This window comes from Typopeltis vanoorti, chromosome 5, assembly GCF_054136105.1.
Source record: "Typopeltis vanoorti isolate ZY-2024b chromosome 5, IOZ_Tvanoo_1.0, whole genome shotgun sequence".
NCBI classification, from domain to species: Eukaryota; Metazoa; Arthropoda; class Arachnida; order Uropygi; family Thelyphonidae; genus Typopeltis; species Typopeltis vanoorti.
The window spans coordinates 138,557,996-138,576,675 of NC_143553.1; the positions used below are offsets into that span (position 1 = coordinate 138,557,996).

The 18,680-nt window shown below is 35.2% G+C and overlaps 1 protein-coding gene across 1 annotated transcript in view; it reads left to right on the forward strand.

The window, feature by feature from the left end:
* The window catches only part of LOC150106866 (tubulin epsilon chain-like), a 197,550-nt gene that overhangs the window by 143,597 nt on the left and 35,273 nt on the right, over nt 1–18,680 (forward strand). Inside the window, exons 10-11 of the mRNA XM_090393493.1 lie at nt 2,677–2,817; nt 17,090–17,264. Of these exons, the coding sequence (XP_090249619.1) occupies nt 2,677–2,817; nt 17,090–17,264 (316 nt within the window). The remainder of the gene's footprint in view (nt 1–2,676; nt 2,818–17,089; nt 17,265–18,680) is intronic.

An 18,680-nucleotide genomic window follows, 5' to 3' on the forward strand; every position in this document is an offset into this window, starting at 1 on the left:
GGTTATATTTTTAATTTTTAAGAGTATTTTTTTATTTATTTTTATTTTATTTATGACTATTTTTTTGAAATTTTTTACGTGCAGATTTCTCTAAAATGTTAGAGAGAATACTCTAAAGTTCTAGGTTGAAAATAGAAAATAGTTCAGTTTTAAGATAGCTAATGGCTGCATTAGGTTACTATGTGTGGCAGATAAAGTCCTAGAAGTAATAATGCAGAACTGATGTCTGTAGATTCAGAGGGCTTTGGAGTGAAATTTGATTTTAAATTTTACATTAGTAGGTATAATTCCTGTGTTCCTACATCTTTTAAGGAAGGCTAGCCAGTTATGTTTCCTAGATACAATTTCCACTTACCATACTGTTTAGCTTTGTGTGCTATGTCTATTCCATTATGAATAAGCATAGTACACAACGCTAAACAGTACAATAGTGTCTGTGACAGAAGAAATATTCGAATTATTAAACCAGCATTTAATTATTTCTTTATACTGTTTCTCCCTATTAAACAACTTAATGGGTTTAAACCAGCACCTAAGTCTTAATATACACAATTAGGTTTGTTTGATGGGGGGACAGTATAAAGAAATAATTAAATGCTGGTTTAATAATTCCAGTATTTCATCTATCACGGGCATCCTGGGTACAATATAGAACTTGTAATAACACACAAGTGGAGAATCTTAGACTTAGAGTCCTAAGAAGAGGACCTTTTTGTGGGTGCTAATAGCCACCAACATCTGCCTTTGCTGTTGGAAACAAGGTCCAAGAATTATTGCTTCCAAAATTTTGGATAGTTTAATGTAGCCATATTTATTTACATTAGGTTAGATCAGTTACAAGAACAAAGTTCCTTGTGCTTCCAACTTGTCATATTATGGACAGACTGGAAGATCTGCTAACATATCTGCCTTGCAAAACACAAAAAATACATCTGCTACAACTATGGTCAGTTGGATCTACATGAACCAGGCCTTGGATACCTTGTGCAGAATCCAGCGGGGTGTGGGAACTACTATGTTTCACCTCAGCAAATACAAATTTGAAATACTTTTCTGAAATCAGCAGATTTAAATAAACCAGCTTAATCGAAATAAATATGATTATGTTAAAACTTCCTAAGGTATGTGAAAACCTTCTTGGACCTCATATCCAACAGCCAAGGTTAGCTACCAGCATCCATTGAGGGTTGCCCCTCTTAGGACTTTAGGCATCTAGTCTGACATCTTATCACAGATGTCTTTTGGACATAGATGAAATATTGAAATTATTAAACCTTTGTTTAATTAGTTCTTTGTGCTGTGTTCTTTCCATTAAACCTAATCAGGTTGGCTAAAAGAGATGGCAAGGAGTCCATTGCTAGGACTTCTTTCTGCCATATGTATCCTTGGAATTGGAAGAACATGTTGTTGATGCAGTCTTCAAATAACATTATCTGGTGGAAACAGTTCTTGTAATGGTCCTGTGGTTTCTTTTTAAGGTACATCAGGGAACAGGTTGATGTCCAGAGTTAATAGGTCAGAGGATTCTGTTGTGATTTTTTATTTTTATTTTTTTTCCCAATGAGATGTACAAGTTTTTGCATAGATTTCCACCTTCTCTATAAGTGGAGCTACAAGCTCTGTGAGATATTTAGAAAATAAAAGGGGTGGGTGACCATTTGGCATTCACTGTTGGCTTGTCTTTCTTGTTATCGCTGGAGCTCCATGTATTAGTAGATTTCTGGAAAGAAACCTCTTGGTATTCTTGTCCATTTAACAAGGTCTTCAAGCAGATAGTTGGTCCTGTGGGCATGCCAGGAGGAGGAGGGGGGGGGGTTATAGTTCAAAAGATTGCAAGCTTTTTTTATCATTAAGTTTTACATTTTGCTAACATGCGTATCTGTGTCTATTATTATTACTAATGTGTCATTGCCTTTGACTACTTTTAATACTGTTTTGATGCAGTTTAAATTTGTAGTTTCTTTTGATAATTTTCTTAGTCCCTTCTCCACATTAGTAGTGATGTCAGCCTTGGGGATATTAGACATAGGTTAGGCAAAGTTTAGACCTTTGGATAAAATATTCAGCTCAGTATTTGTATGCACATGTGAAGATATATTGACAATGACCTTGTTGGAGAGTATTGCTTGACATGTTGTTCTTTCTCAGTCAATAATTTGTTGGATTTTTTTTAGTTTGCTTTTATTGAATACAGAAATTGAAGCCTTGTCTGAAAAGTGTAGTGTTTGAATTTTTTGGGTAAGAAAGTTGCTAATTCTGAATGGAGAGAAGTCTACAACAGCAACTAATAAAGTACAATGCAATGCACGGAAATGGCTACACTGATTACAATTTCTTCATCAGAGCAACCCAAAGAATCATCCGAAATGTTAAACCCTAATCATCAGTATAATAATAAATAAGTTATGATCATACATTAAGTTTGGTTGTCTTTCATCAAAACCCTGGCATCCACATTATACATGTTCCGTTTCTAGTCATCATACATGCATCCATGATTCACAATACTTATGCATTTCAAATATAACTTAGATATGAGGCACACTAGTGTGAGAGTATATGAAACCGCTTATTTAATGTTAAATATCATAAATGTTAAATATAAAATCCAAAAAATAATTGAAAACATTTTATAGCTTTCTTTCTAAATATATTATTTTTTTTTTGCCTTGATAGATTAGATCAAATGTTCACAGAAGCTTTTTCGTGTTGCAATCATCTGGTAAGTGTTGAGACTCGGTCAGGTGTCTATTTAGCTTGTGCATTATTAGTAAGAGGTCAAGTACATCTTTCTGATGTGAGGCGTAACATTGAAAGGTAAAATTTTTAATCTTAAAAATTTTAAGTATTTCTTGATAATGCTTAGTAACATGGATTTATTCATATGTGCTTAATCATTCAGAAATGAACTTATTTTCATTCATTTTTAAATGTCTTCTTTTCTTAGGGTGATAATGATATGTTACACTTATTTCTTGTGATGGAGATAATCTGTTAATCCTTCTGGAATTTTAAAACAGACTGGAGACCATGTGCATCTAACAGATCTTAATATAAATACCTCATAATTAGTTTGCTTTAGCGATAATTGCAACTAAACCTAATCCACTGGCCTTCTATACCCAAATGAAATAGCTTTCAAAAGTGCTTTTTCATAAATATGGTGATAGTCTCTTCTCGGACTTAGGATGTAGAATGGGGTGACAACTTTTTTTTGACTTGCAGGTCACATTTGCATCTTGCTTCGAAATAGGCTGAAAAACTGTTACACATTCAAGTGATCCCTCAAAGGATCAGTTAGATGTTTGTCAACATCTCATTGATTTTTTTTGAGTTATTTTGCACTTTAGCGATATGTCCTCTGAACTTCAACACCCTGTTCAAGCCAACCCTATATTTCTAGCTTCATCAGTTTTCTACAGCCCCTTCCATTAGTGTAATACAGTGCTTCCCAAACTGTGGGCTGCAGCCCACAGTTTGGGAAGTTTTTTTTTTGAGATGTGTGTGTATGTGTGAAATAAGGGGCATCAGTTTTTTTTTGAGAGGGGGCATGAAATAATGAAAACAAATTTTAAATGTTTTATGACTTAAATGTACCATGTCAAATGTGTATGTAAGATGCTAAAAATGCAATATTTGCATTTGATTTTTGCAATATTCGCTGTGTATGTTTTGTATTGAATACAATATTATAATAACACGTCTGTATTAAGTTGTTTTTTCGATGGGGGCTGTGAAATATTTTAATTTTTCCAAATGAGCCTTTACATAAGTTTGGGAAGCACTGGTGTAATATACAGCTAGTAATCTTTTCATCTTCAAGCCACATAACTTACTCCTTTCACATTCAACTATCCTTTATCCAAACTGCCAGTCTGCTTAATCATCTAGTAGGATCACTACATTACTTATTATTGCCTTTCGCAATTTCATATCAGCAAATAACAATGTATTTCCTCTTTGATCATATCCTATATCAAAGGTTCCCAAACTTTTTTGGTTCACTTTACTTTAGTTTCTGAGTAATTTTTTTCATGATTCTCCTAAGCCAAACATCTTTATTGACTAGTTAAGACACAAATACATAAGTGGTATGGATGGACCTAACTTAGTAGCCATTTGAAAAAATATAATGCACATAAAATGAGTTGCTGCAGTACCCTGGGATGCCACAGCACACAAATTGCTGTCCTATATCTTTAATGTACAAATTCAGTAAAAGCAGCTTAGGTACAGAGCCTTATGTCATGCTGCTAGTTACTGCTTTCTTTCGATTCTGCTCTGCCACATACTGCTGTGATGTCTGGCATCCACCCTCTTATATTCTGATTTATGTGATAGTTCTATGCATTATCATGTCATTTTTGCAAAATCCAACAGTATTGTGGTGCAGATTTTCTTTGTCCAATTCAGCTGTCACTTTATTATAGAAAGTGCATAAATTACTGAAGCAAAACCATAGTACTCCTTCGTAGCATATCATATGACTATTTAATGGAAGGATATTAAACATATGTTCTCATTACAGCAAAATATATTGAAACTGCAGTTTCAGGTGTTGTACCACCTCACCCCAGTCCTGAAGATACTTTCAGGTGCAAACTTTGTTTGCTCACACTTGGATAAAGCATTAAACTAAATTTATTGCAGTTTCAGAAATGGCAGTTTATGAGAATACAACCTTTTGATTATCAGAGTTGGCTATGTATTGCATTACTTAGAAGATGAACTTTGGCCAGTTACTCATATTTATCTTCTCTTAATGTTTAAAGTTTCACTCACCTAACAACTGTTTCAAACTCTTCGGTTCTCTTCAGAAGTTGGGTAGAAACATGAAAGGGAGAGAATCCCAATCTCAATACTGAAGCAATTCCATGTCAAAGTTGTATTTTATGTAAGTGAACTCTCGATTGGTGTATAAGTCATAAACATTGACAACAGCACCTAAAAGGCTTCAGTTAGCTGTATAATATTTAATAAGTTAACAAGGATATTAAATATCAGTTATGTTTTTTTTTCAACCAAATATACTGAAACTGTAAAGTTTCAAATATGATAGTTTAATCCATGTGATTAGCCAAGTGGCTGTGTGCTTTGCAACCCAGGAGTGTCCTGGGTTGAATTCCTGTTGCTGATGTGAGGAGCTTAGGATCTTTCTCAGACATAGCCAAGTTATCTGGTCTTGGGTGTGGACTGCAAGGTTTTTCTCCCAAGTTTATCTGGGATTATTTTTGCAAGCAGGCAAACCAGCCTTGAGAACATAACACTTCTACAGACATAGGATACACTGGGAAGCATAGGGCTAACCACCTTATCCTCATTTAATGGTTGTGGTTATAAGGAATAGAAACCCTCGACACCATAAAGGTAAAAGAGGGAAAGATGAAGAATATGATACTTTATGAAAGTGCAAGCTTCAGAATCCTAGTATTGCACTACTTAAAATATGACATATCAGTATTACTTGCTTATTGGAGACTTAAAGTAGCTTGAAAAAGTTCCATGTTTGGTCTCTAGAGCAGGGTTTCTGGATATGTAAAAATATAAATAAAAAAAATTACAAAAAATATATTAATTGATTAAAAAAAAAATGGGGGAAAAAAATCCTTAGCCAACTCATGGTACAAAACATATTATAGGTTTACAATAACCTTTCATGGGTGGATCCAACATTTAAAAAAAAAAAAAAAAAAAAAAAAAAAAATGCAGAAGTCATATTACCTTTTACCCATTCCTGAATTCTGCCTTGAACCAACTTTTCCAAGACTCCTACTCTTGAGATACTTAGTCTATAACTTGCAAACAATCTTGATGCCTTCTTTATGTAACAGTTGTTTCATATTCTTTTTACTCCCTTCACATTGCCAGAACTGAGACTTAAACTTCCTTACGTGTCTGTAAAGAAGCCTTCATGTTCTGACCAGCCAGGTGCGTTGCAGTTCACACCCTTGCAAAGTATCACTCAGCATTTCAACTATAAAGTTATTCTCCAATACTCCTCCTCCTCCCCCTTTTAGTATGTGGTAGAACTTTGAAGTTTCCTCTGGGAAGGTCAGGAGAGATCTGCATGTCTGAACATGTAAAAGGCATCGAAAAAAGAAGGGAGCATAAATCAGGCTTAGTATTCCACACAGCCACTACTGGCCATCCAGTACTCTGGCAACAGACAAACATGTTATATATTGATAACTCTTTTACAAGAAAATTTAAAGAAGCTGCACAAATACTTAGGATCCCTACACAGCAATAAAAATCACGGCTTGATTTTATATCAAGTGTGGTCTCCCTTCGTTAAAAATTTAACTGCCTTGGAACTTGGATATAGCATGCATAAGCCACTGAACATGTCAACAGCTAGCAATGTTATAACACGCATACAGTAACGAACATATCATTTCTATTCTGGTTTTCTCAATTAACTAACAGTTGTGAAGTTATTAAAACATCTAATATGTGAAATTGTCAATAAGCTTTTGTTGTGTTAAACTTTTATATGCCATTATTCCTGATGATGCAAGTCTTACAACGAACGAAACTTATCGGGTTTTTTAATTGTTTATTTTTAATAAACTCTTTACATTAATTTTTGGTCTCAGTACTGAAAACCACCCACAGAACTGCTTAACTTAACCACAGAAACCTACATCTACATAATCCTAGACAAGTTATGGACAAATGCTGTAATTCTCATGTTTTATTATTTTTGTATGGGCACGTTCATGGAGTCCGGAGACTCATTTTGGGAGACCCGAACTATCCACACAATGTATCATACCCTCCTTGAACCCATTAACAGACAAAGCACTCCTAACTAACTTGGCAACCCATTCCACTCATTTACAACTCTTCAAGCAAAAAATCTAGTCCTTGCACTCCTACTAAGCACACCTTTATTCATCTTCGGATGACTCCTTGTTCTGGCCCCTCTAACCAAGTGTTGAAACATTTCTCCTGCATTAATCCTATAAAACCCTTTAAGCAACTTAAATATTTCTATCATATCCTCTTTTTCTCCTATCAACCAACTTCTGCAATCCATAAGGAACATTCCACAGACCACGTGCCCTTTTGATCATTCACTTCTTGATCCCCTCCAGTACTTCATCTTCCCCAAGAAACTCTACCTAATTTTGCATCATCAGCAAACAACTGAATATTTCCTTTCTGGTTATTTCCTATATCATTTATGTACAAATTAAACAGTAGTGGTCCCAGCACTGATCCTCGTGGCACCCACTAGTCAAATGTTTTTGCCTTGATTCTGTCCCTCCATATACCACATTTTGATGCCTGTCCAGCAGCCCATCCTCTTATCCACTTAGCCAGTTTCATATCCATCTCCATTTGTTCTAATTTGCTTAACAGAATTTCATGTGGTATTCTGTCAAATTCTCTGCAAAATCATCATGTTGCCATTTCCTTCATCCAACTCAGCTGTTACTCTGTTATAAAAAGTTAGATAATTACTAAGACATGACCTAATCTTCACAATGCCATGTTACCCCTCATACGGTATTATATTTCTATTCACCCATTCTTGAATTCTCTTTTTGACCAATTTTTCCAGTATTTTTACCAACATACCTGAGATACTGATTGGTCTATAATTTGCTACTGCAGTCTTAGAACCTCCCTTATGCAAGGGAATTATTTTGCCCTCTTTCCACTTCCTTGGAACTCTACCAGAGTTGAGACTTAAATTATAGAGCCCAGTCAGAGGCATTGCCAGGTACCTTGCACATTTTTGCAGAAGCTGAGCTGATATCCCATCTAATCCCACAGCTGTATTTACACTGAGCTTCCTGCCATGTGATCTTTTCTCCTTTCAGTCTATCTCCATAGTTGAAGTCCTCCATAATAATTACTTGACCTGTAGTCATTGTACTAATTTGGCAATACCAGTTTGGTGAATATCTTCCAGATCATCCTTGCAACTCTTGGCCAATAGCAACAACCAATTGTATATTTTGTCTTACTGGCATTGATCTTGCACCAGACTGCTTCAAATGAACACACACCTACTATCATCAGCAGTATCCCGTTATCCTAATCCTGTGGGCCGGCCTATCAGGTTATTGATAGGGTTGCAGCTAATTACTAGGGAGATATGATGCAAGGTGGTTTCCCATTGCCTTCTTTGCCATAAGTATTTGACTATAGCAGAATTTGTGTTCTCACGGGGCTGGTTTGCTTGTTCTGGGGGACTAAAAACCCTACCTCTGTATGAGACCAGCTAACTCACCTTTCATTGAAAAAGATGAGATGAGGGTTCCTCACATCACTGACAGGAATCGGACCCAGATCTTTCCGACCAATGACTGAGCTATGGAGACTCGCTTCCCTCATATTTTCTTTATATTCCCTGAAAATGCTAAACCCTTCACATTCAATCCCTGTAACTACATCATGTGCTGTTAGAGAAGTCTCACTAATACATATAACTTTTGGCAAGATTGCACTAACCATTATCAAACAACTCTCTCTTATTCCTGATACTTCAGCCATTAGTATATAAAAACTGCAGCATCCCTTTAGGATCCCAATCACCCTTACTTCCCGAATTGACTACCCTTTTCAATATTTTTGCTTGAGTGACTAGATTATGCACTTTACACTTATTGATCTCATAGGTGCCTTCACACACGCTCTGCTGCTTCCACCCTAATTGCCTAAGTTTTCCAGATTTTGTGCTTCAGTATATTCGGTGAACAAAGCTCTTTAGACACCTAACACCAAAACCATTTAGATGCAGTCCATCAACATTGTATAAATTATTTTCTTCAAACACTGACTACAGATCCATAAATCCTACATCAATCTTTCTGCTCAACTTGTGTATTGATTCATTGGCTATCAATGCCCTCCTTCTCAGTTTTGCCTCTATCATAGCATGGAAGGAGACCTAATCTTCACCTTCTCACTGTTCATTTTTGCTTTTTCTAACCATTCTTTTACATCCTCCCTTATAGAATACTTCTTGTTCTCTGATCATTAGTGATAACAAAGACGATTTTTTTTGCCTTTTTTGAATGGTGTGACTAATATTCATTTCTGCACCAGGAAACATGATTTTGTTACACTTTACAAGGGTTGTTTGATAAGTTTGTGCAAAAATGAAGAAAACATAATTATTTTGGAACAAACATTTTTTATGTTTCAACATAGCCTCCTTTGAGGTCTATATACTTAGTCCAACGATGCTCAAGTTTTTTGATCCTGTCCATATAGTATGATTTGTCCAACTCTTCAACATAGGCAGTTGTTTCAGCAATCACCTCATCATTTGAAAATCTCTTTCCTGCCAGCCATTTTTTCATGTTTGGAAACAGATAGTAGTCCGAGGGAGCCAAATCTGGAAAGTAGGGAGGATGTGAAAGGACTTCATAGTGTAAATCAACAATTTTGTGGTCACAATTGCAGAATTGATGGATGCGTTGTCGTGGTGAAAAAAAGCTTTTTCGTCAAGTATGGTCATTTTTCCTTTATTTCATTATTTAAACGATCCAGCAAAGACTCATCATACACTCCCAGTAATTGTTTTGCCCTTTTCCAAGAAGTCTATGAAGATTATGCCATGAGCATCCCAGAAGAAGGTGGCCATAACCTTTCCTGCTGAAGGAACAGTTTTTAGTTTCTTTGGTGCAGATTCTCTGCTTGCAACCCATTGATTTGACTGTTCCTTGGTCTCAGGCTGGTAGTGATGAATCCATGTTTTGTTGACTGTTACAAAACAATGCAAAAATTCCTCTGGATTCCGTTGAAACAGCTTCAAACTGTCCTTGCAATAGTTCACACATTGACGCTTTTGATCCAGTGTGAGCAAACATGGCACCCATCTTGCAGATAGTTTTCTCATATGTAAAATATTATGTATGCAGTCATTTAAGATGCTCACAGCCTTAGCAATTTCACGCACCTTCACTCTTCTATCATCCATCACCATATTGTGGATTTTTTCAATAATTTCTGGAGTAGTGACCTCAACAGGGCATCCAGAATGTTCAGCGTCACTTGTGCTTATATAGCCACTGCAAAATTGTTTTGCCCTTTTCCAAGAACAAAACCACTTATAAACCATTCTAATCGAAGGTGCAGACTCGCCATAATGTTTATCATGCTTAGCTTTGGTTTCCTGAGGCGTTTTGCCTTTCAAAAAGTAATGTTTAATTACTACATAAAATTCTTTCTCATCCATTTTTCACAAATCACGCTACTTGATCGATTCAAATGAATGCCAAACACAGAGTAATAGATCTATATGACTGAAACTTAGTGTGTGATCCTCCAACAGCTGCCAGCAACTAAAAATAACCTTGATACGTACTGGTGGCACCATCTCTTAGACTTTGCATGGACTTATCAAACAGCTATTGTAATTAACACTGTATTAAGTACTCCCCTGATCATTAAGTCTCCAAACATATTTTTATCATTAACTCATTTTTGTCATTTGTTTGCATGGTTTCGATTCTTACTTCAGACCACCTGCTCCTTTCTCTTACCACTTCTGAAACTTTTCAGTTTCGCACTTTTTTCTGTGAATGATAACATTCAAGCATGCTATTCCTTTATGTCCATTTTGTTCTGCTGTGTTTCCCTGCCTCACATTCAACATAAATTCCAACGTCTATAAATTCCATCTATCCTACTGTCAATACTATCTACCTCTGCGCTAGCATTTGTTTCAGTCTTGTCCCCTAAGAAAGAGAGTAAAAGAGTGTATCCACTTTCTCACTTTGTTTTGACATGCCTTCTTGGTATGTTTATACAAGCTCTTACCCACAAAATTCACTGTGGTGAACCTTACACTGTAGCAGATAGTGCATTTGTCTCTGCAGGCTTACTATATTGGAAATTGACTAGGCATATTGTTTTATATAAGATATTTTATTTATATCTGAGTCTCTAAAGAACTTGCACATTGGATGTGCAATGCACTTTGCAATGAGTTATCAGGGCAACTCATTCCAAAGAGTTTGTAGTTTCATTTTCTGTTGATCATTTTAGAATAAAAATTTCAATGCACAAACATTGTCTGTCTACTTGGTGTGAAAATAAATGAATATTTATTATCATCCATTTATAAAAGTTATATGAAGTATTTAAAATATTGTATTTGATTAAACAGTCACTCTGTTGGTCTAAATTTGAAAGTAAATTTTTTCATTTACATGTATATATTTTGTGATATCTAAAATATAAAGGGCATTTACAAGAGCTTTTAAAACAACTTAAGCTAAGTTTCAAACTTACCTTAAGTTCTTTTAAATAAGAGTTCCTCCCACAACAATTTTATTTCTTCTATGCAATTGATGGACCTATGGAGATAGGATTAACTGCCCTGCAGTGGTGGGTTGTCCATAAGGGCTGCAGTCCCTCCAGTATACAATGAAACTTCTTGTTTTATTATTGCTATTCTTAAATTTTTCTTAAATTTTTATATATTTACCTAAAAACTGTTATTTTCTTGTTTGTAATCCAATACCACTTGATGGTCTTTTATATAATTCATTTTGTAGCAATAGTCAATGTGCTGTGCAAGCTAGGGCTAGTATCAGTACTGGCTAGTATACTCAACACTGGAGCTTCATTCAATGCGGCCTGCACCAAACCATACAGAGATGGCTACCTAGTGGGGATAACATAGTGTGGGGGTATAACGCGTGATTTACTTGCAGATTGGGCTAGTGGCATGGCAGCCCACCTGCATTCAATACAGACTGCACTAAACTGCATAAGCCACACAGAGATGGCTACCAAGTAGGGATAACATAGTGGGGGTAACATGATGATTTACGTGCAATTTAAGCTGGTAGCATTGCAGCCTAATGTTGCTACTACTTGAGCACAAACAACACAAATTAGTGTTGTTATTGTAGGTAAATATTGTGTGGTTATTATATATGTGGACGGTCTGAAAAGTTCTTAGCCTCAACCATAAATGGCAACACTATCAGCAAGATTTTTTTCTAAATTAGTACATCTGTCATAAACATTGACTTGAAATTGCAAATCATTCTATCAAGTAGTTTTTTTTTTATAAAGCTGTGGAAGCCACAGTCAATGGACTATAGCCTCCTCAGTTTTATCAATTTCAAGGGATACAGACAACACTTTTTAGTGTTGTCTGTATCCCTTGAAATTGATAAAATTGAGTATCGTGCAGTTATAAAATTCTTCATAAAAGAAGGTTTAACGCCAAGAGAAATTCATTCGAAGTTCATGAAAGAGCATGGGCACTCTTCTCCTTTGTTTTCGACAATTAAGAAATGGGCTGCCAAGTTTAAACATGGCTATACCTGCCTTGAAGATGATCCACGTGAAGGACGTCCAAAAAGTGTAACAACACCAGTAATCATTGATCAGTACACGATATGGTATTGGATGACTGGCGAGCCAAAGTGCATGAAATTGCTGAGACTATAAGCATTTCAAAAGAACATATAGGATACATTTTGCATGAAGGGTGTCACGTAGATCAAAAATGCACTTGAATGAAAATCTTTGAACAGTGCTTGGAGCATTTTAACAAGAATAAAACTGATTTTGTGCATTGATTTATTACTATGGATGAGACTTGGATTCATCATTACACACCAGAATTCAAACAGTAGAGAGATGCTGGTTGTTCAGTGACAAAGAAGACAAGGTCATGGCATCGGTGTTTTGGGACGCTAAAAGCATTTTATTAATTAATTATCTTGAAAAGGGTAAAACAATAACCGGGGGGTATTATTCCGGTCTTTTAATCAGACTAGACAAAAATATTTGTGAGAAAAGACCCGGTTTGCAGAAGGGAAAAAAAATCATCTTTCATCAGGACAATTCACCTGCCCACAAAGGTGTTTTGGCAATGGGAAAATTTAAGGGATCTGCACTATGAATTGTTGGAACATCCACCCTATTCCCCAGATTTTTCTCCCTCTGACTTCTGTCTCTTTCCAAAACTAAAAATCTTCTTTGATGGTCAGCGAAGAGATTGGCTTATTTGAATTAGGAGGATCTCAGTATTACGAAGAAAGAGTCCAAGGATGGTCGTGTAGCATTGTATGGGGCTCAATTCTTAGAGGTCTGAAGAATAATCAAGTACAGAAAGCTTTCCTAGTGGAAAATTGAAACAAATAACTTTCTTTTTCAGAGAAGGAAAGAGCATGCATCAAAATTAAAGGTACTTGTAAACAGGAATTACTTTTTAAAAAAAGGAATTTTAATGGAGATCTGAGGAAGTTTTTGCAGGAGATAAAGGATAAGGTTATTCGAAAAGCCATTAACTTGTTGTCTGAATAGGACGAGAGCAGAAATAACAAACAGCAAGACAGCTGAGTTGTTTGAGACAAAGCGGTTTCAGTTTGTGAATGTGTGGAGTGAATTTGGAGAGAAGCTGGAACAGCATAAAGTTGATGAATTTCATTTAAATGGTTTGATGTTGGGCATTTAGAAAAACTATGGTTTGATGGGAAGGCACAGAACAAATATTTAATGTATACAATGATCAAAAGGTACCTGTGAAGCAGGAGAGCAGAACCAAATGGGTTGTGTGGCTGGAGGAAGATTTATCCGAGGTTAAATATGTCACTTCAGCAGCACGAGGTAATGGAAAATACAAAGGTGATGATGAGGTGAGCCTCCGTAGCTCAGTCAGTATAGACAAAGCCCTTGGTCGGAAAGACCCGAGTTCAATTCCCATCAGTGATGTGAGGAACCTTTATCTGGTCTCTTTAGACTAAAAGTGAGTTAGTTGGTCTCATACAGAGGCAGGGGGTTTTTCCACCCGGAAACTTTGGTTTTTCGTCCCCCCCCCCCCCCCCCCAGAACAGCAAACCAGTCCCGTGAAAACACTTGGTTATAGCCATGAATATGTTCCAGCCACATGCTGGTCCCAAGCCCGGATAAAATTGGGGGGCTGGGAAAAGCAATAGCCTGTAAAATCTCACCAGGAATACTTTGTGGGCAATGCCTACAAAGTCGCTTACGGTTGGAAACTACTGAAAAGGGAAAATCAGATCAGAGGATGAGGCAGCTATGAATAGCAAACAGAGTGAGGATCATGGAAACAGGTGTGGTAAGATTGAAGAGTGATGTGTGGTATAACAACTAGAGTAGAGAATGCTGGGGTTGGTAGAATTGCCACAAAGAACAAGGATTTACATATTTTTAGACTAATATAAGGAGTATTTAAAATAAGAAATGAGTTTCTTGCATTGATTAAGTTTGCATAAACAAAGATAATTACTATAAGTCAAACTTGGTTGTCTGAGAATATGTACTGTCAGAAATAGAAATGGAAGGATACACAATCTTCTGGAGGAATAGGACGGTGAAAAGAGGAGGGGAATATTTTTCACAATTTCAGAGGAATTGTGTTCACAAAGTAAGAACACAATTTTACACAATTATTGGTTGGTGATTTTTTGGATAATGGATAAAATTGAGTATTGTGTGACTATAAACTTTTTTTGTAAAAGGAGGTTTAACACCAAAAGAAATTCATTCAAAGTTCATAAAAGTTTATGTGCACTCTTCCTTCATTTTTGACAATTAAGAAATGGGCTCTCGAGTTTAAATGTAGCTGTACGCCTTGAAGATGATCCACGTGAAGGATGTCCAAAAAGTGTAACAACACCATTAATCATTGATAAATTGCACGATATGGTATTAGATGACTAGCGAGTCAAAGTGCATGAATTTGCCGAGACTATAAGCATTTCAATAGAACATGTAGGATATATTTTGCATGAAGAATTGCAAATGAAAAAGCTTTGTGCAAGATAGGTGCCATGCTTGCTCACAGCAGATCAAAAATGCACTCGCATGAAAATCTCTGAACAGTGCTTGGAGCATTTTAACAAGAATAAAACTGATTTTGTGCATTGATTTATTACTATGGATGAGACTTGGATTCACCATTACACACCAGAATCCAAACAGCAGTCTAAACAGTAGATAGAAGCTGGTTGTTCAGTGCCAAAGAAACAAGGTCATGGTATCGGTGTTTTGGGATGCTAAAGACATTTTGTTTATTATCTTGAAAAGGGTAAAACAATAGTTTTGTTTATTATCTTGAAAAGGGTAAAACAATAGCCTGGGAATATTATTCCTATCTTTTAACCAAACTAAACGAAAAAATTCGTGAGAAAAGGACCTGGTCTGCAGAATAAAAAAATCATCTTTCATCAGGACAATGCACCTGCCCACAAAAGTATTTTGGCAGTGCGAAAATTAAGGGATCTGCACTATGAATTGTTGGAACATCTATCTCATTCCCCAGATTTGGCTCTTGACTTCTGTCTCTCCCCAAAACTAAAACTCTTCCTTGCTGGTGAGTTTTTCTTCGAATCAAGAGGTGATTGCTGCTATAGAGGGATATTTTGCAGATCTTACTGAGAACCACTACAGGAATGGAATAACGGCACTGGAGCATTGCTGGAATAAATGTATTAAATGTCTTAAGGGCGATTATATTGAAAAATAAAAATAATTTTGAAATTATAATTCACTTTTTCATTGTTAGGCTGAGAACTTTTTAGACCACCCACATACTATAATAGTATATATTTTAGTTTTATTAATGATATAATTTTTTCAATCCATATTGAGTTTTTTATTTATTTATTTTATTTTTTTTTATTGCTACAACCCACCATTACAAATTCTTACCAGCTGCCATTGTTTTAGTAGGTTATTCAGGAAAGTCAATTACAGGTAACCCTCATATAATGCGGTACTTATACAACACGGTTTTGATATAATATGGTCTACAAATTGTAGTAACCCTTGTTCAATGTGGTTTCGATAAAAACAGTCTACAAATTGTAGTAACCCTTTATCTTTTCATGTATTTTTCATCCCACAAATTAAAAAGCAAATTTTATCATCATTAAATTTGCGTCTGCCCATATCGTGCATGTAGTTATAAGTAGAGAAATTGATATTGGGGGAAATACCCTTTAGCATGCATGTACATCAATTGTTAACATATGAAGTGTTTAATGTTGAAAATTGTCTTCATTTTCTGCCAGGAAAGCACATTAAAAATCATAAGTGTGTTAATCTCAAGCTGAGCACTTTATTATCTGGTGAGTTGCATACAATATGTAACGCTTTTTTTATGTAAGAGGTTTATTTTTATAGTAATGGCCACTTAGAGGGCTTTTGCGATATGGTTGAAAATGAAATTAGTGAATTAATTGATGGGGAAATATATTTAAATGAAGAGGAATTTGTACAATTAATAGATGACGTCGAACCAAATGCAGGTCAAGTTCTGCCAAAGATTCTGAGTGTGATGAATCCGTTAAAGAATTTAGTTTAAAGAAATTAGCAGGATTGGACTTGGCAAGAAAGTTATTTTACGGATAATGATCCCCCACTGGAGCTCTCGGAAAATTTCACGAGACAATTGGATATTTGTTTAGCTCCATATTATGAACTTGATAAAAAAAAAAAAAAAAAAATTGCAGCATAGTGGTAAGAAAGGTCCTATTGCTGACTTCTTGATAACTAAATCAGCAGAAGTATGCAATGAGAATTATACAAATGATGTGCAAGAGATTTCTAGTGATGATTACGTCCGGCCACTTGTAAATAAAGAACATCTACGAAATCTTCGTTTTGAAGACAGTGATGATGATTATGCACTTTATTTTATTTTGCCTAAAACATTTATGCATTATGGGCAATGAAGTTTACGTAAAATTTATGAGTTTATACTATGTATTTGTTTCATAGTTTGTTTTCTTAACTTACATGAATTACTTGAAGTAAATGAAAATATATTTTGTTGAGTATGTCATTACTGTTTATATAATTAAAAAAAAAAAAATATTTCAGAACATATCCCTACTTTTTGTATGTGATCTAAGTCTCGCATAACACGGCATTTCTATGGAACCTAACATCCACATTATACGAGGGTCACCTGTACTTGGATAGAGGTCATAATATATGAATAGATTGGGTATTCTATAATATGGTTTACCTTATTTTTATGAAATTTATTGTTTATACATATATCTATCAGGTTTAAATTTTAAAATTGAAATAGACGGTGCAAATAATTTGTTGTTTCTCATTATTCTCTTTTATATAGATTGTGTAATGGCGTCAGATTTGTTCCATGGAACCAGGATGGATGGAAAACTGGATTGTGCAGTGTATCTCCTGTTGGACACCCATACTCTCTTCTCACTTTATCAAATAATACCTGTATTAGGTGTCCTTTCGTTAGGTTTAGAGAAAGATTTGTGAAAATGTACAGGAAGAAGGTAAGTTCTCACTTCATAGATAAAATAAAATTAGCAGCATCATTGCTCAATACCTTTTTTTTTTGATCTAAATAAATTTTAGAAATATGTCATCTGCTGGAGCCTTGATATGAGTGTATCCAAGGAGTGCATATTTGAATGAAAAGTTTTTTCTGTTTTCATTGCATTTTATTTTGGTATTTTGAATGCAATGGCATGGTGTGTATATTCATTATTGTGCATGTTAATGGAGCATTCTACAAAAATGAAACATTGAGCTATTCTAAATATAAATGGAATATTATTCATGTTAATATTTAATAAATGAAACTTAACCTTTCTAATAATATTTTGGTTTAATCCTTCATCCAAGTGTAAGCAAACAAAGTTTGCACCTGAAGTATTTTCAGGACTGGGGAAACTCATGACTAAGGTGGTGTACATTCTCATCTCTTGCCTTAGTATCCCATAATGCAAAGCACATCTCCTTACAGACATGTATAATGCTATGCATTAAGGGAAGGATCACTACCCAGACAAGTTTCGACCTTTATTGAGGTTTTATCAGTGGGAGCGAGACCCAGAGGTGGTGATACTAAGGTGGAAGTAATGGATAAGTCACATTTCCATATGCTAGTTGCCAAAGATGTCATATCTTATTAAAATTCTCTGAATTAGATAATTCAGAGAATTTTAATTAATTCTCTGAATTATCTAATAATATATAATTAGTAACATAGCCAAGTGAAAAAAACGTCCATCAAAAAAAAGTAACTTAACAGAAATTTTTTTTTATTTTCTTCTTTACTTTGCTAAGCCTTTAATGCCCCTTGCTACAAGTAGTACCAATTTCTTACTCTTTTCTGTCTTTTGCATTTCAGGTCCAGTCCAGGATTCCCATCTCAGCTAAGCCTTTTTGGGTGTTATCCTCCCAACATTGCCTCAGTCTTCTTCCTCTAGGTCTCTTCCTATCAGGCCTTATCTTAAACACTTATTTAGCCATTCTTTCTTCACATGTCCAGGCCATCTCATTCTGCAAGTACTGATTTTATTAGATAGAAGTGGGGATATATAGTTCCTGATTATGTCTGCTTTTCCATTCACCTGTTACCTCTTACAGATTCAAAGATTTTTTAGAAGATTTTATTTTTAAATATCTGCAAAGCTTTTGCATCTTGGTCTCTTATGTTGCAGATTTCTGTTCCATATAAAATGATATGTCTAATGATTGTCTAGTATATTTCTGTTTGAACTCTCCTTGATAGAATTTTGGAAAATAATAAATGATATAGTGGATAAGATCTGTTGATATATAAATATAGTGGATAAGATATTTCTAGCCTGTATTTATGTACTAAATTTATTTTCTCTAGTAATCAATGTCCCAAGATTTGGAAAAGGTTGAATTTTTAAATTTCAGGTTATTAATGGCAAAAT